Consider the following 22864-nt stretch of genomic DNA (forward strand, 5'->3'; position numbering starts at 1 on the left):
TCAGATCATTTGACTGTTGGCTTGAAGCAGTTAGTATTTTGAAACATCTGCCAAACTTAGCTCCTGCCTCTGAAACCCCATTCCAAGTAACTCTTCAATACAGTGAAAATACGCTCTGTGAACACCAAGGCTGTAATAATGAATTTTTATACCAAAAGCAAGTCTTATTTCATTATTTAAGTTCTTTTAGCTGTTTTTTTGGGGGGGCGGGGTGTTGCTCTATGTTGAGAATACGGAACAGAGACCATGAGACACCCACCAGTGGAAGACCACGGCTTGAGTGGCTGGCTACCTTGTGGGTACTGACCTACCCAGTATTCTAACTTTTAAGTAATTAGTCTTGCTAATTAGTTGCTAAGGTTTTATGTTTTTATTGGGCTAAAAATTGTAAGTGCTGTCAAAATCTTCTAAATTTGGCACCTAGAAAAAAGTTCTATATGTCCAACCCAAGTTATGGCTCTGGGAACAATATTATGTAGAACAGTTAGTGCTTTTGTGCTGTCTTGATAAAATCAAGTCAAAAAAGAGAAAAAATAATCTAATAAAAGCATGATTTGCCACTTTAGTGTTAGTTAAGTCTTGCAGTGGGGCGAACTAAAAATGCATTAAGACAATTGTCACTTACATTAATAGAAGTCATTTTTTCATTTTCAAGGAGTCATTTGAGTACAGGATTTCCCTGAATTTCCTAGTGTTGCTAAACTACAGAAATATCATATCTTTTGCAACATGTGAAATATAACAATATACAAGCACTTTTTAACTTAATTTCTTTATTTTAATATTTTTACTGTTACACAATACATTTAGATATGAAGATAGACCAATAAAGAAATAAAGATGTTATGGTTTAAGGTAGGGCTTACATTGCACTCAAGCTACATGGATATATTTGGGGAGTCATATATTCCAAAATTGTATTTACTAGCAGAGGAGATATAATGAGCAAATTTTGAACAAAATAGAGCAAAAACAAACAGTATGAATGGGCAAAGTCTACCCAGGTAAAAATGCAAGATAATTTGGGCTGAATCTAGATAAAAGAGGCAAAAAAGTAATTTTTAAATAAGCAGATTTTGGGGGGCTTACATAACTAGATACTTGTTACTAGTAACCCTGAACACATAAATCTTTAAAAGCAAATATTATCTAGGTATCCTAAGCCAAGAAAGAAGTAAGAATTCTAAACATTGGATCAGAGGAATTAGACTTTGCAACAATTTTGCAGAGTTTGTTTTGCAGGTTGTAACCTGCACTTTCCTCTAATTCATATTATGATGGAGCTATTTTGATTATGTTCCTTAATAACCTTTAATTGCCAATAAACAGGCACTCAGAAATCTTTAAGTTTCTATATAGCTTATGTTAATTGTCTCAATTTCACTTTATGTGAATCAGTTCTTATTCTAGAAAAAGCATCAATGAGATCACATAATTTTAGGGACAATAAAAATCTGATGCAAGAGATTATAGCCCATATAAAAATCAATGCAATCCTACAAAGGACTCTGAAGGTAATTACTGACTCAATATAAGAGTATACTGCAAATTTTATAATGACATTTCTCTTTTTTCTAGATAATTGAATTTATTATAGAAAACTCATCACGCTTATTCTCCCTTCATTCTAAAACAATCCCTATCCTCATAATTACCTCTTAATCACTCAATTTGCCACACATAAATATAGCTTTCAAATTTTTTATCTACTTCTCATAGATAAAAATATTTTTGGGGATAAATTATAGTAACCATTTAGAATTATAATCTAGAGTTTTTCATAGATAAGAAAATAATCTTCTTTAACACGAAAATCAAAATGTGGGTCTTCAGTCATAAGAAAAAGTTTGCTCCAAACTATACTCAATCATTGAATGTTATTCAATGTTATTCATTGTTATTCAATGTTACTCAAAGGTGGCAGATGTATGAGTCTTATGGAGAACAATATTTTCCTTGGCCATGAGACAAAGTTCTAAACCATATCCATAAATAGCTATGAGTATAAATTTTAGGTGTGAATAGTTTTAAGAATAAGATAAAAAATATCTTATCTGTCATTCTACCACTTCTTAACCTTTCTCCATATTGTAATTTTTGCATGCCAATTAAAATAAATTTGTTGTTTGTGTCCCTTCTTTTTATCACTACCATGAAGAAAGTGGCTTATGATGACAATCATGACTCAAAAAGTAGAGGGACCCCAAAACATTGGGTTTGTTTCCCATGAACCCATGGTCTCAAATCATATCAGTCACCTCAATCTAGCCACTGGAAAACCAAAGGAAAACAATCTTGCTCTAAAAAAAGAAAATGGTATCTTTCCCTACTTTTCTCAAGGATTAGTAAAGACAAAAATCATTTTGAGCAATCTAAGGCTAATTAAGCAAACACCATGGGGAGATCAGATGGCACTTATCAAAATCTTTAACTATGACTAGTGTCTTAGGCAGTTTGATAAGCAGAAGATAAAGGAGAAAGAATCCTGGGCTTGAAGTCAAAATATAAAGATTCAAGTTCTGATTTGAATAACAACTACCCATACTTACTAGCAGCAATGTAACCCTGGGCAAGTCACTTAGCCCCTCTGATATTTAGTTTCTTTTTTCAGTAAAATTGGCATAACAATAATAATTGTACCACTTTTTTCTAAGTTGTTTGCAAGAAAGTACTTTGTAAATTATAAAGCAATATATAACTGAGTTCTAATTATCATTGCTTCACTGTTCAATGGTTCCTTTGTTAGATAGTGACCAGGGACAGTGAACGGAGATGCAGTAAAGAATTGTCAATTTTGTTTCTTAATACAACATTTCTAATAGACTTTAAAATGTGTTGATTGTGAGAGATTTTTGGATTTTTTATTAATCACGCTCCTTTTCTATCCTTGCCCCTATCCATGTATATAGTCACAAACCTGACTTTCTAGACTGTCATTCTCTTTTCAGGTCATTTCAAGATACTTGCCTTATTGTGGCTGTCTTAAGAAATTTTTTTTTGGGGGGGGGGTAATCTACTTGTAAATGCTACTGCAACCACAGGCTACATCTGGGACTCTACTGAGATTCTATTTAGTTGCAGAAGAGCTTTCTGATATGGTGTTTCATTCTTCTCATCAGTTGTGGTCTTGGACATTTCATCAGGATTTTCACTACTGCTAACGATGGCAATGGCGCTAAATGACCTTCGTCTAACCTTGGTTTCAGTCATTCCTGATCCTTTGCCTGAGGATGTTTTCTCAAGGTTGTGTAGTTGCTGATCTTTCCAATCCAATTGCTTGGCACTGCAGAAAGGAGCATATACTTCAACACTTCCCTCAAACTGTAAGCAGTTTACCTTGTAGTATTTTTTCTTAACCTCTAAAACATCATTGAATCTGTGGCCCCAGAGAATTTCTCGTGGCACATAAGAACTTCGGGACTGGTGAGAAGTCCCAGTGGAATCCCCTGTATAAGTAAATGTCACCAAAATCTCAAAGTTGTCTTTGGCTACTGCTTTACGATCAAGGGCATACAAAGGGCTCTCGTGATCAATTTCATGAACAATGGTCACTGGTGTCACAAGAATGATCTGGTCATTGACCAGCTTTAGGTCCTTAAATCCCATTGTCATCCGTCTTTCACTATCTTCCACATAACGAAGTAGCTGAGCTCTCACTGTTCCCTCTACTACATGATTTGGTCTAAAATCACCAATGCGCCACATAAGGCAAAGTTTCCCATCTCTCATGCCTATGAGGGCGAAGTAACTGAATCGGATAGTCTGGGCTCTCTTTCGAGCTGTTGCCATTTTGGCCAAGGCAGCTCCAATGATGAAGGTGTTTATGATGCAGCTCAAGATTGACTGAAGTATAACCACAAGGACTGCCACAGAACACTCTTCAGTGACACAGCGAGAACCATAGCCTATAGTGGTTTGAGTTTCAAGGGAGAATAAGAATGCTCCTGTGAATGTATGGACATTGTCAACACAAGGTGTGATATTTGGATCATTTAACAAATCTCCATGGTGAAGGGCTATCACCCAAAAGATCAAGCCAAAAATCAGCCAAGAGAGAATGTAAGATAAAGAGAATATCACAAACATATGGCGCCATTTGGTATCCACAAGGGTGGTAAAAATATCAACCATGTAACTTCCCCATTCTCCAAAAATATGTTTAAAGTACACATTGCAACTACCATCTTTATGGAGCAATCGTCTTCTTGCTCTTCGCTTCTCAGTTATAATGTGCTCTGGGTGGCAGTTAGTGTACTTGGGCACATTCCCTTCCATGTTCACAATTCTATAGTTGCTGCCGTAATAACTCATTTTGTTCTTATACTCTCAGATCATCCAGCAATGTAATAGTTCGATGTCTTTGCTTTCAGTCAAAACCTAAAACAGGAGATAGAAATAGATTTTTATTCTTCAATCAGCCTCTTTCTAGCAGACTATCATGCCTATTGCATTTCTATGACATTATATAAGCTATATAACTCCATTTGAAGGGCATAGATGGTCAGGATTAATTATATATTTAAGCTAAGAATCAGACCCAGTTAAAAAAATAACAACAAAAACCAAACATCCAGTAAGGGAAAATAGCAACTTTATTACGCATATACGTTATTTTGGGAAACATCAGAGCTATTCAGGATGTATTACCCTGAAGCACAACTCTGCTTTCTCTGACCCGAAATGAATAAAATAGTTTGCTTTCCTTTATGATGCAATCCTCTTGTATTCAAAACTTTTGGAAATGTTTCCATCTAGCTACAATTAAGAAGTAATACAATTATTCCAAGATTTTGTCTAAGAGCTTCATAAACCTTCCAATATACTAAGCTTACATTTGACATTATGAACATTTTTTCCTTATTAGGTAAATCTCTCAAAACTCAGCTATAAGGAAAAAAAAAAAGATTACCCCACAAACATGAAACATTTTCTCCACTCCAGACTCCAATGAAACTTACATACAACTGTAGATGCTCAGTCTCTGTAGCTGATCAAATAGGAATTTTGTCACTTTTCAGCACCTTTTCTTTCCTCACTCTTCCTGAAAATATCGTGCTCCTCACTGTGCTTTCCCTGACATAGAACTAAGTTACATCTCATTCAAATGGAGCTTGCTTCTCCAATGATCTACCTTTAGACGCTTCTGAGATTCTGTCTTAAGCCTAGGGGAGGCAAAACCACTCCCAGGTGTCTTTCAGTAAGGTGTAAAATTGCCTCTGCCTTTGTTCCATCACACTCACTCATATTTTGACACTGCCAACTTTTCACTTCCCCTCTGAAAGGGAGGAGAAAATTTTGCCAAAGGGACTAATCATCTTTCTCTCTTAAAGGGAGCATGCTGGATTTACTCTGCTCTCAGACACTGTGGTTCCTTTTCTACATTTTCCCAAATATAATACGTAAAAACTCCCCATCCTACTTCCAACTACTTCTTTCTCCTCACTAGTCCTCATTTCTTAAAACAGTCATTAAAATATCACTCTAAAATGTATACTCATTAATAATTTTGGTCCCCCAAAAAGAAACAAAAGGGCTTCAAATTTCACATCTGAAAGCGAAACTAAATATTTTAAAGTAGAAATCTTATTTAGCTGTCACTAACACTATTCTTAATTTTATAGAATTTTAATTCTCTAGTTATTGCATCTGGCAAATGATTTGCAACTTTTGGTCTAGATATACATGCATGGAGATTTAGGAGGAAGTGAATGGCTATCATTAGGTCCTAGTTAGCAAAGACTTTTTTCTAGTTCACAAAATGATGGGGATTATTTCATTTGACAAGTTCTTACCAAGCACCCAGAGCTCTGAGTGCTCTGAAATGGTTAATGTACCTACCAAAAGGCATCAGTTTACTCCCTTGTCTCAAGATCAGTCCCATTCTACAATAAACACTTTGTTTGATGGAACATTTGTGTGGGATGGACTCTGCTTGCATGCTTACAAGCTGAAAATCTTTCCCATGCCAAGAAACCAGTTAAGCACACATTAAAGGTTTGTTTGTTTATGTTTTTCCCCATATCAGTTTGGAGTAGTTACATCATCTTCTTTGCTGTCATGAAAATGAAGTTTTGAGGGGTACATGTATGCATAAAAAATGTGATGGGGGATAATTGGGTGACACAGTAGATAAAGCACCACCCCTGGTTGTAGGAGGACCTGAGTTCAAATCTGTCTTCAGACACTTGACACTTACTAGCTGTGTAACCTTGAACAAGTCACTTAACCCTCATTGCCCCCCACACAAAAAAATCAATTCAATTTCTTTTTGTTTGTTTGCTTTTGTTGTTTGTTATTTTTTGTTGTTGTTGTTTTTGTGGGGCAATAAGGGTGAAGTGACTTGCCCAGGGTCACATAGCTAATAAGTGTCAAATGTCTGAGGCTGGATTTGAACTCGCGTCCTCCTGAATCCAGGGCTGGTGCTTTATCTCCTGAGCCACCTAGCTACCCCCAGAAATCAATTTAAGTTAAAAAAAAAAGATGTGATTAGTTTGTTGTTAAAGGTACCCAGGGTTTCCAAAATGCTTATTGGAATACAGTAATACAGTACTTGGAGACATTCTGGCAATATTTCATCTATATCATGAGCCATTATTTGAAGAAAATTATCTGACTCAACATTTTATAGTGACATCATCAAAGGACTAGAAGCATAATGCTGTTTGCAAGCTCATCCCCACTCCATTTTACCCCAATTATACAATGTGTGAAAAAATTTTAAAAAGTATTATCAAAGATCAATATAATTTGAATTAAGAAATATTTAGAATTATATTTTCATCTTGACTAATTCCAAAAACCATTCTTTTAGATGAACCATAAAAATGAGAGAAAGCAAAGAACAGTTCATAAATCACAAATGATTTCTTGAATCTATTCTTTCATGCCATCAACAGAAGTTCTTCACTATAATTGCTTTCTTTTGGTATTGTTTAGAATTCAGGTGGTATTTCATATTGATTCCTTCTGAGCCATTGTACTAATTCATAATGTTCCAAGCAAGCCATGGTCTTTTATGGGCTTACATTTCACATGTTAGCTGTCAGTTACCATATCTGAATATTTGAATAGTTTCTTTCCAGAATTTGACATTATCATGGAAACATGCCAGGACTAAAATTCTTTCTTCCTTTGAATAAACCTACCACCCCCCTGCTCTGGGTTTTTGGAGTCATCAGCACATTTGCAAATCTCTTCCCAATAAATAAGAATTTTATCTATCTTTTCTTTTCATACTCCAGACACTTAACTGATGAATCTCCCACCTGACATATATTTAAATGAAAAGATGAATCCCCAGGGTCTTATAGTTAATATAAACTATGCTAAATTAACTAGCCACAAAAGAAAAAAACACACAATAAAACAAAAGAAAAACTAGCAATGTTTAATGACAACCATTTTTCAGTGGTCAGAATGAGTAAAGAAGATCTTATTGTCAGACTAGTCAACACTCAATTTATTGCTATGGGCCTGCCAGATAAACATGTGAGCTCAATCTGCTTTTAAATGTGTTTACCATTGAATCATTAAATTCAAGGTTGGTTGGTTGGTTTCTTTTGAAGACTTCTGTTACATAACATTAAATGATGACATTTTTGTTTAAAGCTACCATCTCTAAATTCTCAACTTTATCATCATCATAATCAAAAAGCATTTTGAGGGACCTAAAGGAATAAAGTTCTCTTCTTTTCTTTCTCTTTTTCTTGATGCCTTTTATTTTTTTATCAAATTTATTTTTGAATGTTTCCTCCTCTCCCACACAGTAAGCCACCCTTTATAATAAATATTTTAAAAGAGTAAAAGGAAGCTAAGGAAAAAGAAAACAGATGAACCATGTCTGACAGAAATATACAGTATTATACACCCATAGTTCCCTCCCCCCACCCCCACACATCTGCAATGAACAGAGGGGAAGTGCAATTTCTTAATTCTTCCTTAGGCTTGATATAATTACAATACATTCAGTTTTTATTTATTGCTTTTTTATCTTATACCTAGTTATAATATTTGTGTAGATTTCCCCCTTGATTTAGCTTACTTCATTCTGTAACAATTCATATTTTGATGTGCTTCTTTTTATTCTTATGTCATTTCTTATGACACAATCACATTTTATTGCAGATTCAAGGTATCACAATGTTTACACATTTGCAACCACCACACACACACACAAAAGTGCTGCTGTGGGGTATTTCTCTTTGCATGACATGCTTCCTGAGCTCTAGGAACTTGTGGTGTTTATTTTTGCTTAAAAAGTGCTTCCTTTATGGGAACTAGAAAATGAATCAAATAAGTCTGGGAAACCATAGAACGCAAACCTACAAAGCAAAAAGTGCATCATTTCCTTCCCTTCATCCCCCCAATTCCGTTTCTACCCTCCTTCTCCAACTCTAGTTTTAAACTACACCAGTGAACTGGTTCATTCATAGAAGAAAGAAAACAAAATCATTCTTAACTACTCTTTAGGGAGTTGTTATAGGTTGATTGTGATAAGAATCTAATTCCCACTTAGTAGCATTGAATTACATTGAGGTTTCTTTCAGAGTATACTGAAAACATAAAGGATATCACTCATTCTGTTTTGCTCTCTTCTAATTAACTCAACTGATTCAAATTTACAAGAAATGTACATTTTAGATAAACTAAGTCGAGAAGAATACTTCCAAAACAAAAACTATAAACCATTCTGTGATTACTATGGGCTACTTTTGAACATCATCTTGCTTTTTGCTTTTTTTCATCCTTTCTCTATTATTTTTCTTTCTCTATCTCTCCTTTCTTTCTCTATTCCTCCCTTCTTTCTTTTTTCTTCCTCTCTTTTTCTTTTTCTCTTCCTCCCCTCCCCTCTTCTTCCCTCCCCTTGCTTCCCTTCCCCTTCCTATTTTTCTCCTTCCCTCTCTCCCCCCCTCTACCCTAGCTCTCTATCTTTCCCAAGCTGGAATGGAGTGGCCATTCATACACCTGACCCTACTGCTGACTGGTAAAGGAGATTTGGCCTGCTTTGTTTCTAACTTGGGCTAATTTCTCTTTCCTTAGTCTGGCTTATGACACCCTTCTTCTGGGGCCTACAATATTGGTGCTGGACTTAGTGTGCATACTTTATCCGTTTTAGCCCTACTACATTTTAGAACTCCTGAGTTCAAGAAATCCACTAGGCTTGTCCTTCTCAGTATTACAAACATGGAATAATCCTTTAGGTGCTCACTCAATAACACATCCTTTACAGCCTTCATGTACCCAGCAGGGATTCACAAAGTAAACCACAGGCTTGTGACCATAGCCAATATTGGGATCTGCTCCTGCTTCAGAAAATTGCCAGGACACCATGCCCTCTGTCTGCCCCACAATAAACAATAATCAGTTCTGCACAAGACACTATGAGGAAGGATGGGAAGTATGTTGAATTTTGCATCTGGTAGAACCTAGATTAGGGAACACCAAGACTGTAGATTTTCTCTGTGAAATACCATGGACACCCTGCCCCAGCACCACAAAAAGTGTTAGGTGGAGATTCAGAACAATAAGAAAAGGAAAGAAGGGAAACAAATGGAGGAACTGGGTCAAGTGCCCACTATGATTGGTAAATCAGGCCTAATGGCCAATTCCATTGTAACGTCCTCTCAAGTTTCACAGTAAAAAGATTTAGTTAGATTTAGTTAGGTCAGTGACTTGTTAAATCTCACAAGGTTAGAGGAGAAAGAAGCACTTTGCAGCAAAGGATTATTCAGCAAATGAGAAGGCATCTGAAAAGTGAATACTGGGAGAGCAACAAGAAAAAGGGTTGAAATGCCAAAGAATTCAAGGGAAAAAATTTAAATAAAACTCAGAGCATATCAAGGCCACTAGGTGGCAAAGTGGATAAAGCACTGGCCCTGGATTCAGGAGTACCTGAGTTCAAATCTGGCCTCAGACACTTGACACTTACTAGCTGTGTGACCCTGGGCAAGTCACTTAACCATTGCCTGGAAACAACAACAACAACAACAACAACAACAACAACAAAACCTCAGAGCATAAGTAGATAAATCAACATGAAGGATCCTAAAACTTGAATTATGAACATTAAACCATATGAGAGATCACAAAGCTGTTTTAAAGAAGTATCTTGGAAAAATATGAATGAATAACTGATGAAACACACTTTATGATTAGGACCAGTAAAAATATGCCTATTGCTCAGCATCATATAACATGTTCACAAAAATATGCCACTTAATAGAACACAGAGAAATTATAAATACATATTTTTTTTAAATGCTGAACACATTCTTTAAATACTATCATGAACATTTAAAAGTATTTAATACTGGGAGTAAAATGAAAAGACACAGGACTAAATGGAGATTTAATAATGAAATAATAAACAATGAGTGGGACAAAAATAGATAATAGAAAAAATAACTATGAAAGACAATGAAAATGATAAAATTCAAACATTATATGGAATAAATCTAAAGTCTATAATATACATCAAATACACATACATATATATGTATGTATACACACATAGATATACTTCCCTAAATGCATACATTAAAAAAATAGGCAAAAGATAAATAAGCTATAAATGCAAATAAAATTCAAAATGACCAAATAATTACAAAATAAACAGAAAAAAATTGTCTTGAAAATTGGGAAAGCAATATAAGTATTGAAAGCAAAGAGTCGGTAAAAACGAAACTGGTTCTTTGATAAGTGACAAAAATCATAAAGCTTTTACGAACTCGACTAAAAATCAAAAAGAAGAAATAAAATTTTTAATGAACAAAGTGGGAATACAGAAGATTCAGAGGCAATAAAAATTGATCAGAATCTACTATGTGGTTCAAACATGAGAATTCAAAATTGATATAATTTATAAAATGCTTAAATTAAAAGAATATCAAACAGAAAACTAAAATAATCCAATTTCAAGATAAGAAATCGAAGTGTCAATATAGAAGCTGTGAAAGGATAGATAATGAAATTGTATCAGATATCTATAATTTTTTCCCCTGTACTGGGCAAATTATTCTCAAAAATAAATAAGGTTGTCTGCTAAACACCTTATAGTATTCCAATATGATACGATCACCTCAAATGGGCAAAGATAAAGCAAACAATTAAAATATGGTAATTTATATATATATATATTCAAATATTTTAAATAAAATCCTGGCCAAAAATTACAGATATGTACTTTTAAAAATTAATGTGATTAAAGTGTAGTTATAGCATGGGTACAGAGATGGTTTAGGATTATGAAAATAATTAGCATAATTAATTATATTAAAATTAAAAATCCCAAATCACTTGATTATATAAGCACAGAATTTTTATAATAAAAGTACAACATTCATTTATGCTAATAATTACATAATGTATATACTTAGAGGGTTGCATTTTGAGTGTAATTAAAAAGTACATGTTTAAAACCAAGAGCTACTATTATATTTAATTAGGGAAGACTGAATTGACATAGGACTAAAGCACCGATGCCCCCTTTCCCTGATATTTTTTTCTTGATATTATTTTACATAATTCTAGAAATCTGCATACTAGTAATAATAAAAGTATAAATTAAAATAATAAATATAAGCAAAGAAGAAACAAACTATACCTGTTTGTTGATAACCTGATGATTTGCTTGGAAAATCCTAGAAAATCAGCAAAGAAGCTAAGGCAAACAGTAGCTTCAGTAAAGTTGAAACTTACAAAATTAATCCATAAAAATGAAATAACATTCCTATTCAGCAATAACACAGTATAGGAGGCAATAATAAAGAGAAAAAATCAATTAAAAACAGCTTCAAAATGCATAAAATATCTGCGTCAATATACTAAAGAAATAAACAATAACAAGTATTTCTGTCATGTCAATATAATAAAAATGGCAATATTACAAAAGTTAATTCACAATTTGAGTGTATCAATCAAACTGAGCCAAACTCTGCTTTTCAGAACTAGACAAAATAATGATAAAAGTCTTTGGGAGTTTGTGGGTGAGTGGGGAACAAAAGATCCAGAAAATAAAAAAAAACATTAATAGATAGGAACAAAGACTAGTTTTTTGAAACTTTCTAATATATTGCAAAGCAAGAATTATTGAAACCACTAGAAAAATAATATAAAAATAGATATCATATCAACAAAATAGGCTAGATAAGCTATAATCAGAAATAAATGAAGTCAATAAATTAATGTTGATATACCTCCCAAATATTAACTACCTAAAAAAATACACCAAACTTTCTTGACAGTAATTTCTAGGTAAACTGGAATGCAGTAAAAAGAAATTAGGTTTAGAACATCATCTTACATCATGTCCCACAGTAAATTAAAAAATGTATATATGGCAGTAATAGTATCATTATATTTTGAAAAATTAGAAGAGAATATCATACAATTTTCATAGGTTTGAATAAGTGGAGAAGTCCTCACTTTCAAGGAATAAAGTTGATTGCAAGAGCTTGTGTGTGTATTTATGTGTATATGCATATATGCACATATACATATATGTATATACATATATCACATGTGTGCAATTTTACAACATAAAATCAAAAGCAGTTACATAAATAAAATTAATGTAACAGGCATACTGGAATTAGTCAATTGCGAATACACCTTTGGTAACAACTATCTCTGGCAATAGTCTGACATCCAAGAAATATAGAGAACTAATAGAAATAAAAAATAACAAAAGACATTCACCAATAGATAAAATGGTAAAATGTAAAACCCATTTTCGGAATACAAATATAAAGTATCCACAATATAATAATATAATATAGTATGGTATAACATGTAATAAATATGTAGTATAATAACACAAAAATATAAAATATACATTATATAATTCCAGAATGCCCCTGTTTCATAGTATATCAATATATTTATCAAAATTCATCATAACTGGGGCAGCTAGGTGGCACAGTGGATAAAGCACCAGCCCTGGATCCAGGAGTACCTGAGTTCAAATATGGCCTCAGACACTTGACACTTACTAGCTGCGTGACCCTAGGCAAGTCACTTTACCCCCATTGCCTGAAAAAAAAAATCCATCACAACCACAATGGGAACAAAACTGCAAGCATCCACTAGAGGCAGAACAATCCCTCAAATAGGTATTTGGATGCATGTTTGTGAATCTGATTGGAAATGACCAGATCTTAAAGGCATGTCTGGTTTTGCTCTGACAAAGATTGTGCTATTATTACCCTCATTTTACAGTCAAGGAAATTGAGGCAGAGAAAGGTTAAATGACTTTCTGAAGTCACATAGTTAGTAAATGTGTAAGGCTGGGTTTGAACTTAGCTCTTTCTTCCTCCAGACCCAGCACTGTATACACTGCATCATCTAGCTGACAAATAGAGAATTTGTCATTGGCAAGGAAGAGGACTGCCTCATATTCTAAAATTAAAGCAACAGAAGAGGGAATTATGAATAATGTTGAGTTGATTTGAAGTATCAATTTGGTCAAGGAAAAGAGCTCTGGAGTGAAATGTACACTGAAGTCCTCTGCTGAGGAAAGGGAAATATAAGTTATAGGTGACTTGGGAAGAGAAGGGAAGGTTTGACACAAATATTTTGAGCATGGTAGCCCTAATGAGGAAAAATACAAAGACTGAGGAAGCATAAATGATTAGTTGAACCCAGTTTACATATATATATATATATATATATATATATATATTGCAGTTCCAGTCAGCATAGTTGTATGAGCTCTGCCAATGTGATTCTGCATAATAGGAGCAGAATTACAGAAAGAGTATAACTGGATTTCTTCCTCCAGAATGATTTTATATTTATAAATATAATATAAATGTTTTTTAAAATGTGAAAAACCATTTTAAGGGCTGTAGTTTGCAGACCATCCTTTGAGAAATCATTTCATCTTTGCATATCCCTTTTACTTTTTAGGAGAACTATAATAGATATTATAACACCATCTAAAAGCTAACAAATATAGCAAGACTCTTATTTCATGAATAAAGGCAATTTGAAAGATAATAGCATCTGGGCAAAATTAATATATTGTTTCTAGATCTGTATATCTTAACCATAAAACAGGATCATAAATTTAGAGCCAGAAGGAACCTTAGACATTGCCTAGTGGAATCTGATTCCTAATGATACTGAAACCTAGAGAAACTAATTGACTTCTACAAGGTCACATATACCATAGATAGAAAGCTAAGGCTCAAACCCAGATCCTTTGTCTCCAAATCCAACACTCTATACTGGATCAGATCATTTCAAACTACAATCAGAATGCTCCTATTTCTGTAATTAGTAGAATTGATTTGGTTTTGAATGATGAAGAAGATGTTGATTTACTCAGCATTTTGATTGTAAATTTTTTCACCAATATAACTTTTGGTTCTATCCCACACTGAAAAGATAAAATTAAATTGTAAAGAAAACAGACCACAAGAAATTATATTGAGTTTATCAGGAATCAGAAAATACTGATTTTATACTTAGCATCAGTTTCCTATCACTTAGAGGGGAAGAGATGCAAATAAGATTTCCACCATCACCTATTTTCTAGAAAATTCTATAACACTTGATGCTTTTTCCACATGAAAGCAAGGGGAAATAATGAAACATGAAGACTTGAAACTTTGAAAGCACTTTCATAAAGGATTTTGTTTCAAACTAATTTTTTTATTAGTTTCCTATACTTCCATGCAATGGAAAGACACATGGCAAGTATAAGCAGGCTGAAGTATATTACCAGTGATTACTTGTGCCAGAGGTTATGTAAAAAGCATCAACAAGACATATATGACTGGAAAAAGAGGCAGACCAGAGTCATGTAACAAAAATGGAGGATAACAGATGAAACACACAAGTACTTTACTAATATTTAAGAAATACTAGGACAATAATAAGTTCCCCAGAATGTAGTATGAATTCTTTTTGGAGGATTGATGGACAGATGGGTAAGAATGAGACAGGATGAGGGGACTTGGAAAGACTGTGATTCAATGATTGGGAAGTATTCACATGAAGGAGATGGTAGATCCTTCAAAGTTTTATCATTCTTTTACTAAAACCCTGCTATGACACCTCACCCTAGAAATATTCTTACTTCATTAAAGGCTATTTAGTGTTCTGTGAGTTTTGGGAGGTCCTTTCAAGGCATAGGTTCATAATGGTTTGTCATATAAGGAGTAATTGAACTAAATTAAGGAAAAAATATATATATACATACATACATATATATATATATATGTTTGTATATATGTATGTGTATGTATACACACATATATTTTATATTTATAATTACTACTATACTACTATGTTTGTTACCTGACAATAACTTTTTTCAATCAATTCATGAAACTATCTACTAAGATGTGAAGTGCTTGTAATATATGTTGGTGGAGATAGAACCCACATTAATTAAATAAAATATAGATCACAGTTTTTCATTAAACAAAATATAGTTGAGGTAAGATTCTCATTTCACTTGCACATCAGAAATATTAGGGTTTTGATGGTGATACATTTTTAAATGAATTAATTTAATTTTTCATTCTCCTCAAAGTATTTACTTTGAACTTTGTCCCCCTCTATCTCATCAGATCTTCTTCCTCTCACTCTGTTGAGAACATGGAAAGCATTTGACTCTTACTCCCTCAATTTCCTTTTACTTTGCCTCAAAAATTTTCAGTATTGGGGGCAGCTAGGTGGCACAGTGTATAAGGCGCTGGACCTAGATTCAGGAGGACCTTAGTTCAAATCTGGCCTCAGATTTGATTCAGAACCTTATGTTTTCTTGTACAGGACTAACTACTCCACCTAAGATTTACTCTTCCACTCTTTGATGACCTTGCATTGTTGGTAGAATGATAGCTATAGAAATCAGATGAGAGAGTAGACAGAGTGATGGAAGAGTAGATGAAAAGGGTAGATTGGTAAATAAAGTAGTTTTTGTTTTATTTTCATTTTAGTCTTGGGTAGACTTTACCATATTTTTAGACAGATTAGGAAGGAGTCAATTCAATTCAATAAACATTTAGTATGCACCTACTATGTGCTAGGCACTGTGATAAGTACTAGTGATACAAATAAGAAAAAAGAAACAGTCTCTGACTTCAAGGAGCTTATAATCTAATTGGAAAAGACAACACACAAAAGGAAGATAGAAAAGGGTGGGGTGGGGTGGTTCATGGAGTTCAGATCAAGAAGAGTTACAGATGGAAAGTGGGGTGGGCTACAAAGCACAGGTTCTGCCTTCCATAGAGGAAAGATTTGGGTGGAGTTTAGTACTCCACTCTTTAGAATACAGAATCAGTGTAAAGGAATAAATTAATCACTCAACTGACCACCAAGCCCATGGCTTTTAGTCCTCTACAAGCTCCAAATCATGTAGCCCTGTGTTTTCTCATCTTGCCAGTCTTGTAGGTCCTATTACCATAGCAGCAGTCTCTAATGATCTACCTCCTCTTTATTTATCCTAGGATTTAGGAAAAAGCAAACAAACATTTCTGAGCTTTCCCTGGCTACACACACTCCTTAGAATTCCCTCTCTTTCCTATCTTACCAAAGCAGTCAGTGTTATATAAGTTTTTATCTTCACATCTATAGTGTCTAGCACACTAACTTGATCATAGTAGTTGCTTGAAAAACATGTAATGGAATGCAATTTGGGGAGTTGATCAGGGTACTAGTAAACAATGAATATCCAACCCAGTTGATGAACTTACAGAATGTGAGGAACAGGTAACAGATATAACAAGCTATAAAGAAGTGTTTATGAGGGCCCCTTTAAAAGGTGTAAAGAAGTTCTTCAAATGAACTTGTTAGAATTAGAGGGCACTAGCTATGGACAGGCTAAAAGCTTAACCATTCCCCTGGTGGCAATTTTAAAAAACAAAAACAAAACAAAAACAAGATATACTTTCTAGCGAGTTCATCAAGGCAGGGGAAAAAAGTTCTGAAGAGTATGAGTGATAGAAGTGAAAAATAATAGGTGACTATGGAAGAACCTAGATTACTTGTGGACCTGGGGATAGCTAATGAGGAAATTGACCAGTAACAGTAATATGTAGACATTTTGCACAGTACACCCACAGTCCAACCTGGCTACATTTCTAAGTTTCAATTTTCTCATCTGTAAAGATGGACAGAATACCTGCCAATCTCACAGGTTTTATTGTAAGGATAAATTTGTTATACTGAAAAGAACATTTTACTTGAAGTAAGCAGTTAGGAAACTTCTGTTTGAGTCCTAGTTTTAATAATGTATGATCTTGTCTTTACATTCCTGAGCCACAATTTCCATACCTGTAAAAAGTAAACTATCTGGGGTGGCTAGGTGATACAGTGAATAGAGCACTGGCCCTGGAGTTAGGAGGACTTGAAATCTAGTAAAAACTGGAACTATTGTATGGTATATAATACTTTGAGGATTGCCAATGCTGAGCCTCATAAAAGGAAGACTAGATCAACTATCAATATTAAAAGCATTCATTAGAACCTTTAAAACATGACTATAAATAGCAAAGGGTAGCAGATGATCTTAGAGACTTGTAAAGTCAGGCATCAGTGCTTCAGTCTGCCCTGGAACAACTCAGAGAAACAAATATAGTGACATTTAATTCATCTAAGTAAAACCAGACCCAAGTAAAAACCACTGGGGAGTGGGGGTAAAAGCAGAGTAGAAAGGGGGTGGGGAAGATTTGGCCACTGGAGGCCTTTGGAAGAAACAATGAAAACATTTGTTACCATATCAGGGAGATGGGAAGCAGGATTAGAATTAAACAGCATCCCAAATGCTTCCTTGCCCTACCACTATGTCTCCCCCATCCTATCCAAACTTTATCATCAATTGCTAAAACCTATTTTTAATTTCTCTTCTGGCGTGCAACCCCCATGAATATTTAGGAGGGTATTTCCTCAATCTTATTTTTTACAGTAACATTTGAAATGAAGAAAAAGTTTATGTATTTATGGAATTTTTCCCTTTTAAATATCCATACTGCTATCATTATCCCTCCTCTTCTCTCCTTTAAACTTTAATTAGCTTTCTGTATTTTTGTATGTTTTTTTTAAAGAAAAAAAAAACCACACACACAACCTATGTGCCACCAGGAAGCAATCACAAAATCCAACATAGTATATATTTGAAGTGACCACATCCTGAAACAATATAATGAATTCTGAGGGTATATACTTAGATTTTTAAGATTCATGTAAAGTCAATCGAATCATTGGATTGCTTCATGCCATGCTCTCTGTACTGCTGTTGAAACATATTAATGAGAACAGCTTCATTATGAGATGAATTCGAGACAGAAGGTGATTTCTAAATCCTCGAAGACAGAGAATTTTCTGGGATTATTTTTTTATTTTAAGAGTTCCATGGTCAGAGCTTCCACAACCTTCCTCCAGAACTCAATTCTAGTATTTTTTCCAAGTAATAGTCAAGAATGGCTGGTATAAGCCCACTCAATTAGGTTGACAGTAGTTGAGTTTAAGTCATATAAAGAACTAGGTAGAGGGGCAGCTAGGTGGCACAGTGGATAAGCACCAGCCCTGGATTCAGAAGGACCTGAGTTCAAATCTGGCCTTAGACACTTGACACTTACTAGCTGTGTGACCCTGGGCAAGTCACTTAACCCTCATTGCCATGAAAAAAAAAAAAAAAAGAACTAGGTAGATAGGTAGAAACAACTTAAGTTCAGAAGCCCTTTGGTATTTCATGTCTTTCCAATCCCCCACTATGCGGGGCAGCAGGGGTGGGTGGAAAGGAAAGAGGAATTGGAGAAGATTCATGGGTAAACCAAGCACCAGGGGCAGATTTTAGGTGGATAACACAAACACCTCCCGTTGTCAGTCTCTGATAGACCTTGAATTTGTCCCCACATTTGCTTCCTTGTTTATTTGTCTGGGACATTCTCTTCACCTAACCTTATTTTTTCATTTAAAAACAAACAAACCAAAATTTTCCAAAAGAAGTCTGATGCGTTTCTCTCTGAAGATGTTGCAACTGCCTGCAAGTTTTTGATTAAACTCCCATGTTCTATATGCTTGAAGTTATTCAAAACACTGTTTTCATATGTTCTTATTTCTGGAGGGACAATTATTTGAAGGAAGGTTACTTAGGCAAGACTGTTTCAGGGCCCAAGGGCAACAATTTTCCTTAAACTCAGTCTCTCCTATTTGTAAGTGATTCCATTTCAGTCAACAGGAAAACAAGTAGTTCAACTTGAAAATAAAGCATCTGGTATTTTCCACAGCTGTCATTCTTTCTAGGCTCCCTTTGGGTGGTAGGTAAATAAATGGGCCCTGAATAAAAGATATAGGAACTTCAGATTACCCCTGGAAGATAGTATCCCAAGAAAATGCTTCAAACTAATACCTTTTCCATAGTGTTCATTTAGACTTCTAATAACTTCTGGTTTCTTACAAATTAGAACTTTGAAAGCCCTGCTGCTTCAAACAGATAATAGAAGTTGTTCACTTTAGTCATTGTATTTAATTGACACCTCTCCATGCTTTCAACTAAATCTACTTCATTTCTACTATCAGGTAAGCTTTTGTTTCCACTGTAGAATTTCAGAAGAATGAATCACTCTGTCAAAAGCTCAGTGTTTTAAGTTTCATAACTGATGAGTACCAGTATTGGAAATGCAAATTGGGTAGACTTCTTTTTAAACTTTGGGATAAATAATGCAAATACCAGTGCTGTTTTTTGAAGAGGTGAATAAAGACTCTTATCACCCACCCACAGAGAGCTTTCTTTTTTGCTATAATATAAGAAATGCAAATCAAAAAAACTTTATAATACCACTTTATACTGATAAAACTGGCAAAGCTCACCAAAATGGATAAAACTCATTACTGGCTAGGCTGAAAATAAATATTGCTTGCTTGGTGGAGATAGGAATGGGCAGAGTGTTCATACATTGGTGAAAGCTTTTGTAAGTAATCTGTCAGTATACAGTCAAGAAACTTATCATACCCTTTGGCCCAGCTGTCTCATTGCTAGGACAATATCTTAAGGATATTATTAAAAAGATTTTTTAAAATGGCACCTACCAATTCTAAAATGTTCCTGCCTCATCTATTTATAATAGAGGGAAATTAGCAATGACTGAGGAGTATCTGAATAAACTATGGTGTATTTATATAATGGAAGACTCTCATGTTAAAAAAGTGACAAATATGAAAAAGACAAAAAGCCACGGAAAGACATCAGTGAAAAGGCACAAAATGACAGAAATAGTAAGAAAGACAGCATGCACTGAACTATAATCATATTTAAAATAAAACCAAAGGAACAAATCCAATGAAAAGTTATTGGCCCTTTTATATTGTTTTTTTTTTCCTAATCAAAATGGACTTGGACCCAACAGAGATTGTGTAAGGACAAGGTCTTCTTTTTGTAACTCAGTTTTCTCATCTATACAATGAAGGGTACTGGACAAAATAACTTCTGAGGTCATTTCTAGATTTAAATACATGGTCCCATGATCTGGTATGGTGGATATATGTGAGTAGTTTTCTGTTCCTCCCCCCCTCAACCCGCCCCGCCCCCCATTTAGAGCATGCATCCACAGAAAAGATAAGGAAATTTTTGGAAATTCACCTAAACAGATGTCTTGCTATTTGGAGCCAGCTTATTTTTGTTCCCTAATTCCTATGTCATCAAGAGAAGAGGAGGACATATTCAAATGTTACTGGTGATCAGGAATTAAGTATGTGATATCATGATAATGCTCTTCTGGGGACTTCATAGTTCTGGTCACTCAAACCCTTTATAGAGTATTTTTTCACTTGGTGGGGTAAAAATCACCTGGTTATTCTTCTCCCAGTCTTCACTTTGTTCTGGGATAACTTTATCACACCATAGAATTTCAGATATGGAGGGGCTTTGGAGTTCATAGAATTCAGTCCCTCACTTTATAGATAAGGGAATCTGGGATACTAGTGATGTGCTATGGCGTCTTATTTTCCTCATCTGAAAAAGAAATTCAGACCATATGACTTTTGAGGTCACTTCTAACTCTAGATCGGTTTCAATGGGCCTATAGATTTAATCCATGACACTAAAAAGACCAAGGTGAAGATAAATGTTGTGGTGCTGCCTTTTTTGAAGTGGGGGTAGTCTATTCCTGAAAATGGGCTTAATTAATTCTTTCCTCACCATGTCAGGGTTACTCATGAAGAAAAACTCTGTAATTTATGTCTTCTAGACCTCCTTCTAAGCATGGTGCCTAGCACATAGTAAGCACTTAATAAATGCTTGTTGTCTGCCTTCTTCTTGAGATTATACATAGTGTAAGCCATTTGGGGAAATATATGGCTGTATCTAACCAGATGAATCAGATTCTCTCTCTCTGTATGAGTGTATGTTTACATGTTTACACACATGTGTTTGCATGCATGTATGTTTACATATACACATACAGACATAAATTTCCTCCCTTGTCAATAGTTAATTTGACAGCTATGATTAAGCTATGAATTACTATGACAGGAACCAAGATGAAGTAAATGAGTATAGTCACACTATTAATTTTGGTGACCATTTGTAGGGAAATTGTGAAATATACAGTTTGCTTTTGATGCCTTTGGTTTCCTTTCTTAGAACGTTGTTTTTTCCTTTTGTGGTATGGTATTTTCCCATCTCTCCAGAACCCAGTTTTCTCTGATTTCTCCCTTCCCTTTCCATTCTACAAATGTATGTTCAAATCATTAAATATGAAATTAATTCACTCTAAAATATAAATGACTAATGAAGGAAATGTGTCACTTTTTAAGGATATTAACTACTATAGTAATGCTGAAGTGAGGCCTTATTTAGATTAAGATAAAATGATATAAATTGCACCATTTAAGTTTAGGTACCAGTGAGCTGTGAACCGGGTGGCAGGAGCTGTGTGTTTGTATATGGAGAGGGGTGAGGGAGAGTTGAGGATGGGGGGAGATTAACTTCCTCCTATCCCTAAACTGCTTAGGTAGCCACCTGTTTTTCATACTCATAAGGTCTAAGCAAGAACACTTGCATATATAAATGTCTATTACAGGCAGTACCAGTTAATAGAAGCTCAAAGCAACCTAAACTATGATTACAGAATTAGGAAAGTAGAAGAAGGCATAATTCATAGTAGCAGCAAATTGTCAGTCTAAGTGAATTGGGTGATGGAGTCTCATAAAGGAGCTTCTGGGGAAATTTGCATTTCTCCTAGTGACTTCGCCGGGACGCAAGCTAGTTCTTCAACTTGAATGTCTTTGAAAACCATTTGGAAAGGAAACAGTGTCATAACAAAACAAGGAGGAAAACAATGAGATCCGATGATGTCATAGGGCATCCTGAGGAAAGAGGAAAGGATAACACTTCAGGTCACACTTATCTGAAAATAAATTCGGGAATTAACCATCCATGTGAGCAGAAGTTTGACAGTTATAGCAAAATTATGATCAAACATGAAGAGTGGATAAGAAAAGAAGAAAATGAAGCATAGATATCTCACTCTTAAATTCTTTCAGGGGAAGGGTGTCTTTTTAAAAACTCATGAATAAGATATGCTAGTTAGAGGCTCAGAACTCCAGTCTCTTTTCCACTTCTCTCTACTGCCCCCCTCCTTTGTTTAGGAAACATCTTGTAAAATGCTAACCCCATTTGTACCAAAGAAGGCAAAAGGATATTTGTATTTCTTTTCTCAAGGGCACTGTTACTCTGATGGACAGGACTAGATCATCTCAAAAAGTAAACATCATATTGAGGTAGGAAAGGTGGACTGGAGTATAGAAGAATTAAAAACAAAAAAGGACTTTATTACAGTGCAATCCTAGCATCAATAATAAAGGGGAAACTTATGCCATAGGCAAAAGAATAAGGAGGATCTGTTTTTTAGATTAA

The 22864-nt window shown here is 34.7% G+C and overlaps 1 protein-coding gene across 1 annotated transcript in view; it reads right to left on the minus strand.

Moving 5' to 3' along the window:
* Nucleotides 1–772: 772 nt before the first annotated feature.
* Nucleotides 773–22864, minus strand: part of KCNJ16 (potassium inwardly rectifying channel subfamily J member 16) — a 29982-nt gene continuing 7890 nt past the window's right edge. Inside the window, exon 2 of the mRNA XM_043964073.1 lies at nucleotides 773–4377. Coding sequence (XP_043820008.1) covers nucleotides 3043–4311 — 1269 coding nt within the window. The 5' untranslated portion in view covers nucleotides 4312–4377 and the 3' untranslated portion in view covers nucleotides 773–3042. The remainder of the gene's footprint in view (nucleotides 4378–22864) is intronic.

The sequence above is a fragment of the Dromiciops gliroides genome, chromosome 4, assembly GCF_019393635.1.
Source record: "Dromiciops gliroides isolate mDroGli1 chromosome 4, mDroGli1.pri, whole genome shotgun sequence".
In the NCBI taxonomy this organism is placed as follows: Eukaryota; Metazoa; Chordata; class Mammalia; order Microbiotheria; family Microbiotheriidae; genus Dromiciops; species Dromiciops gliroides.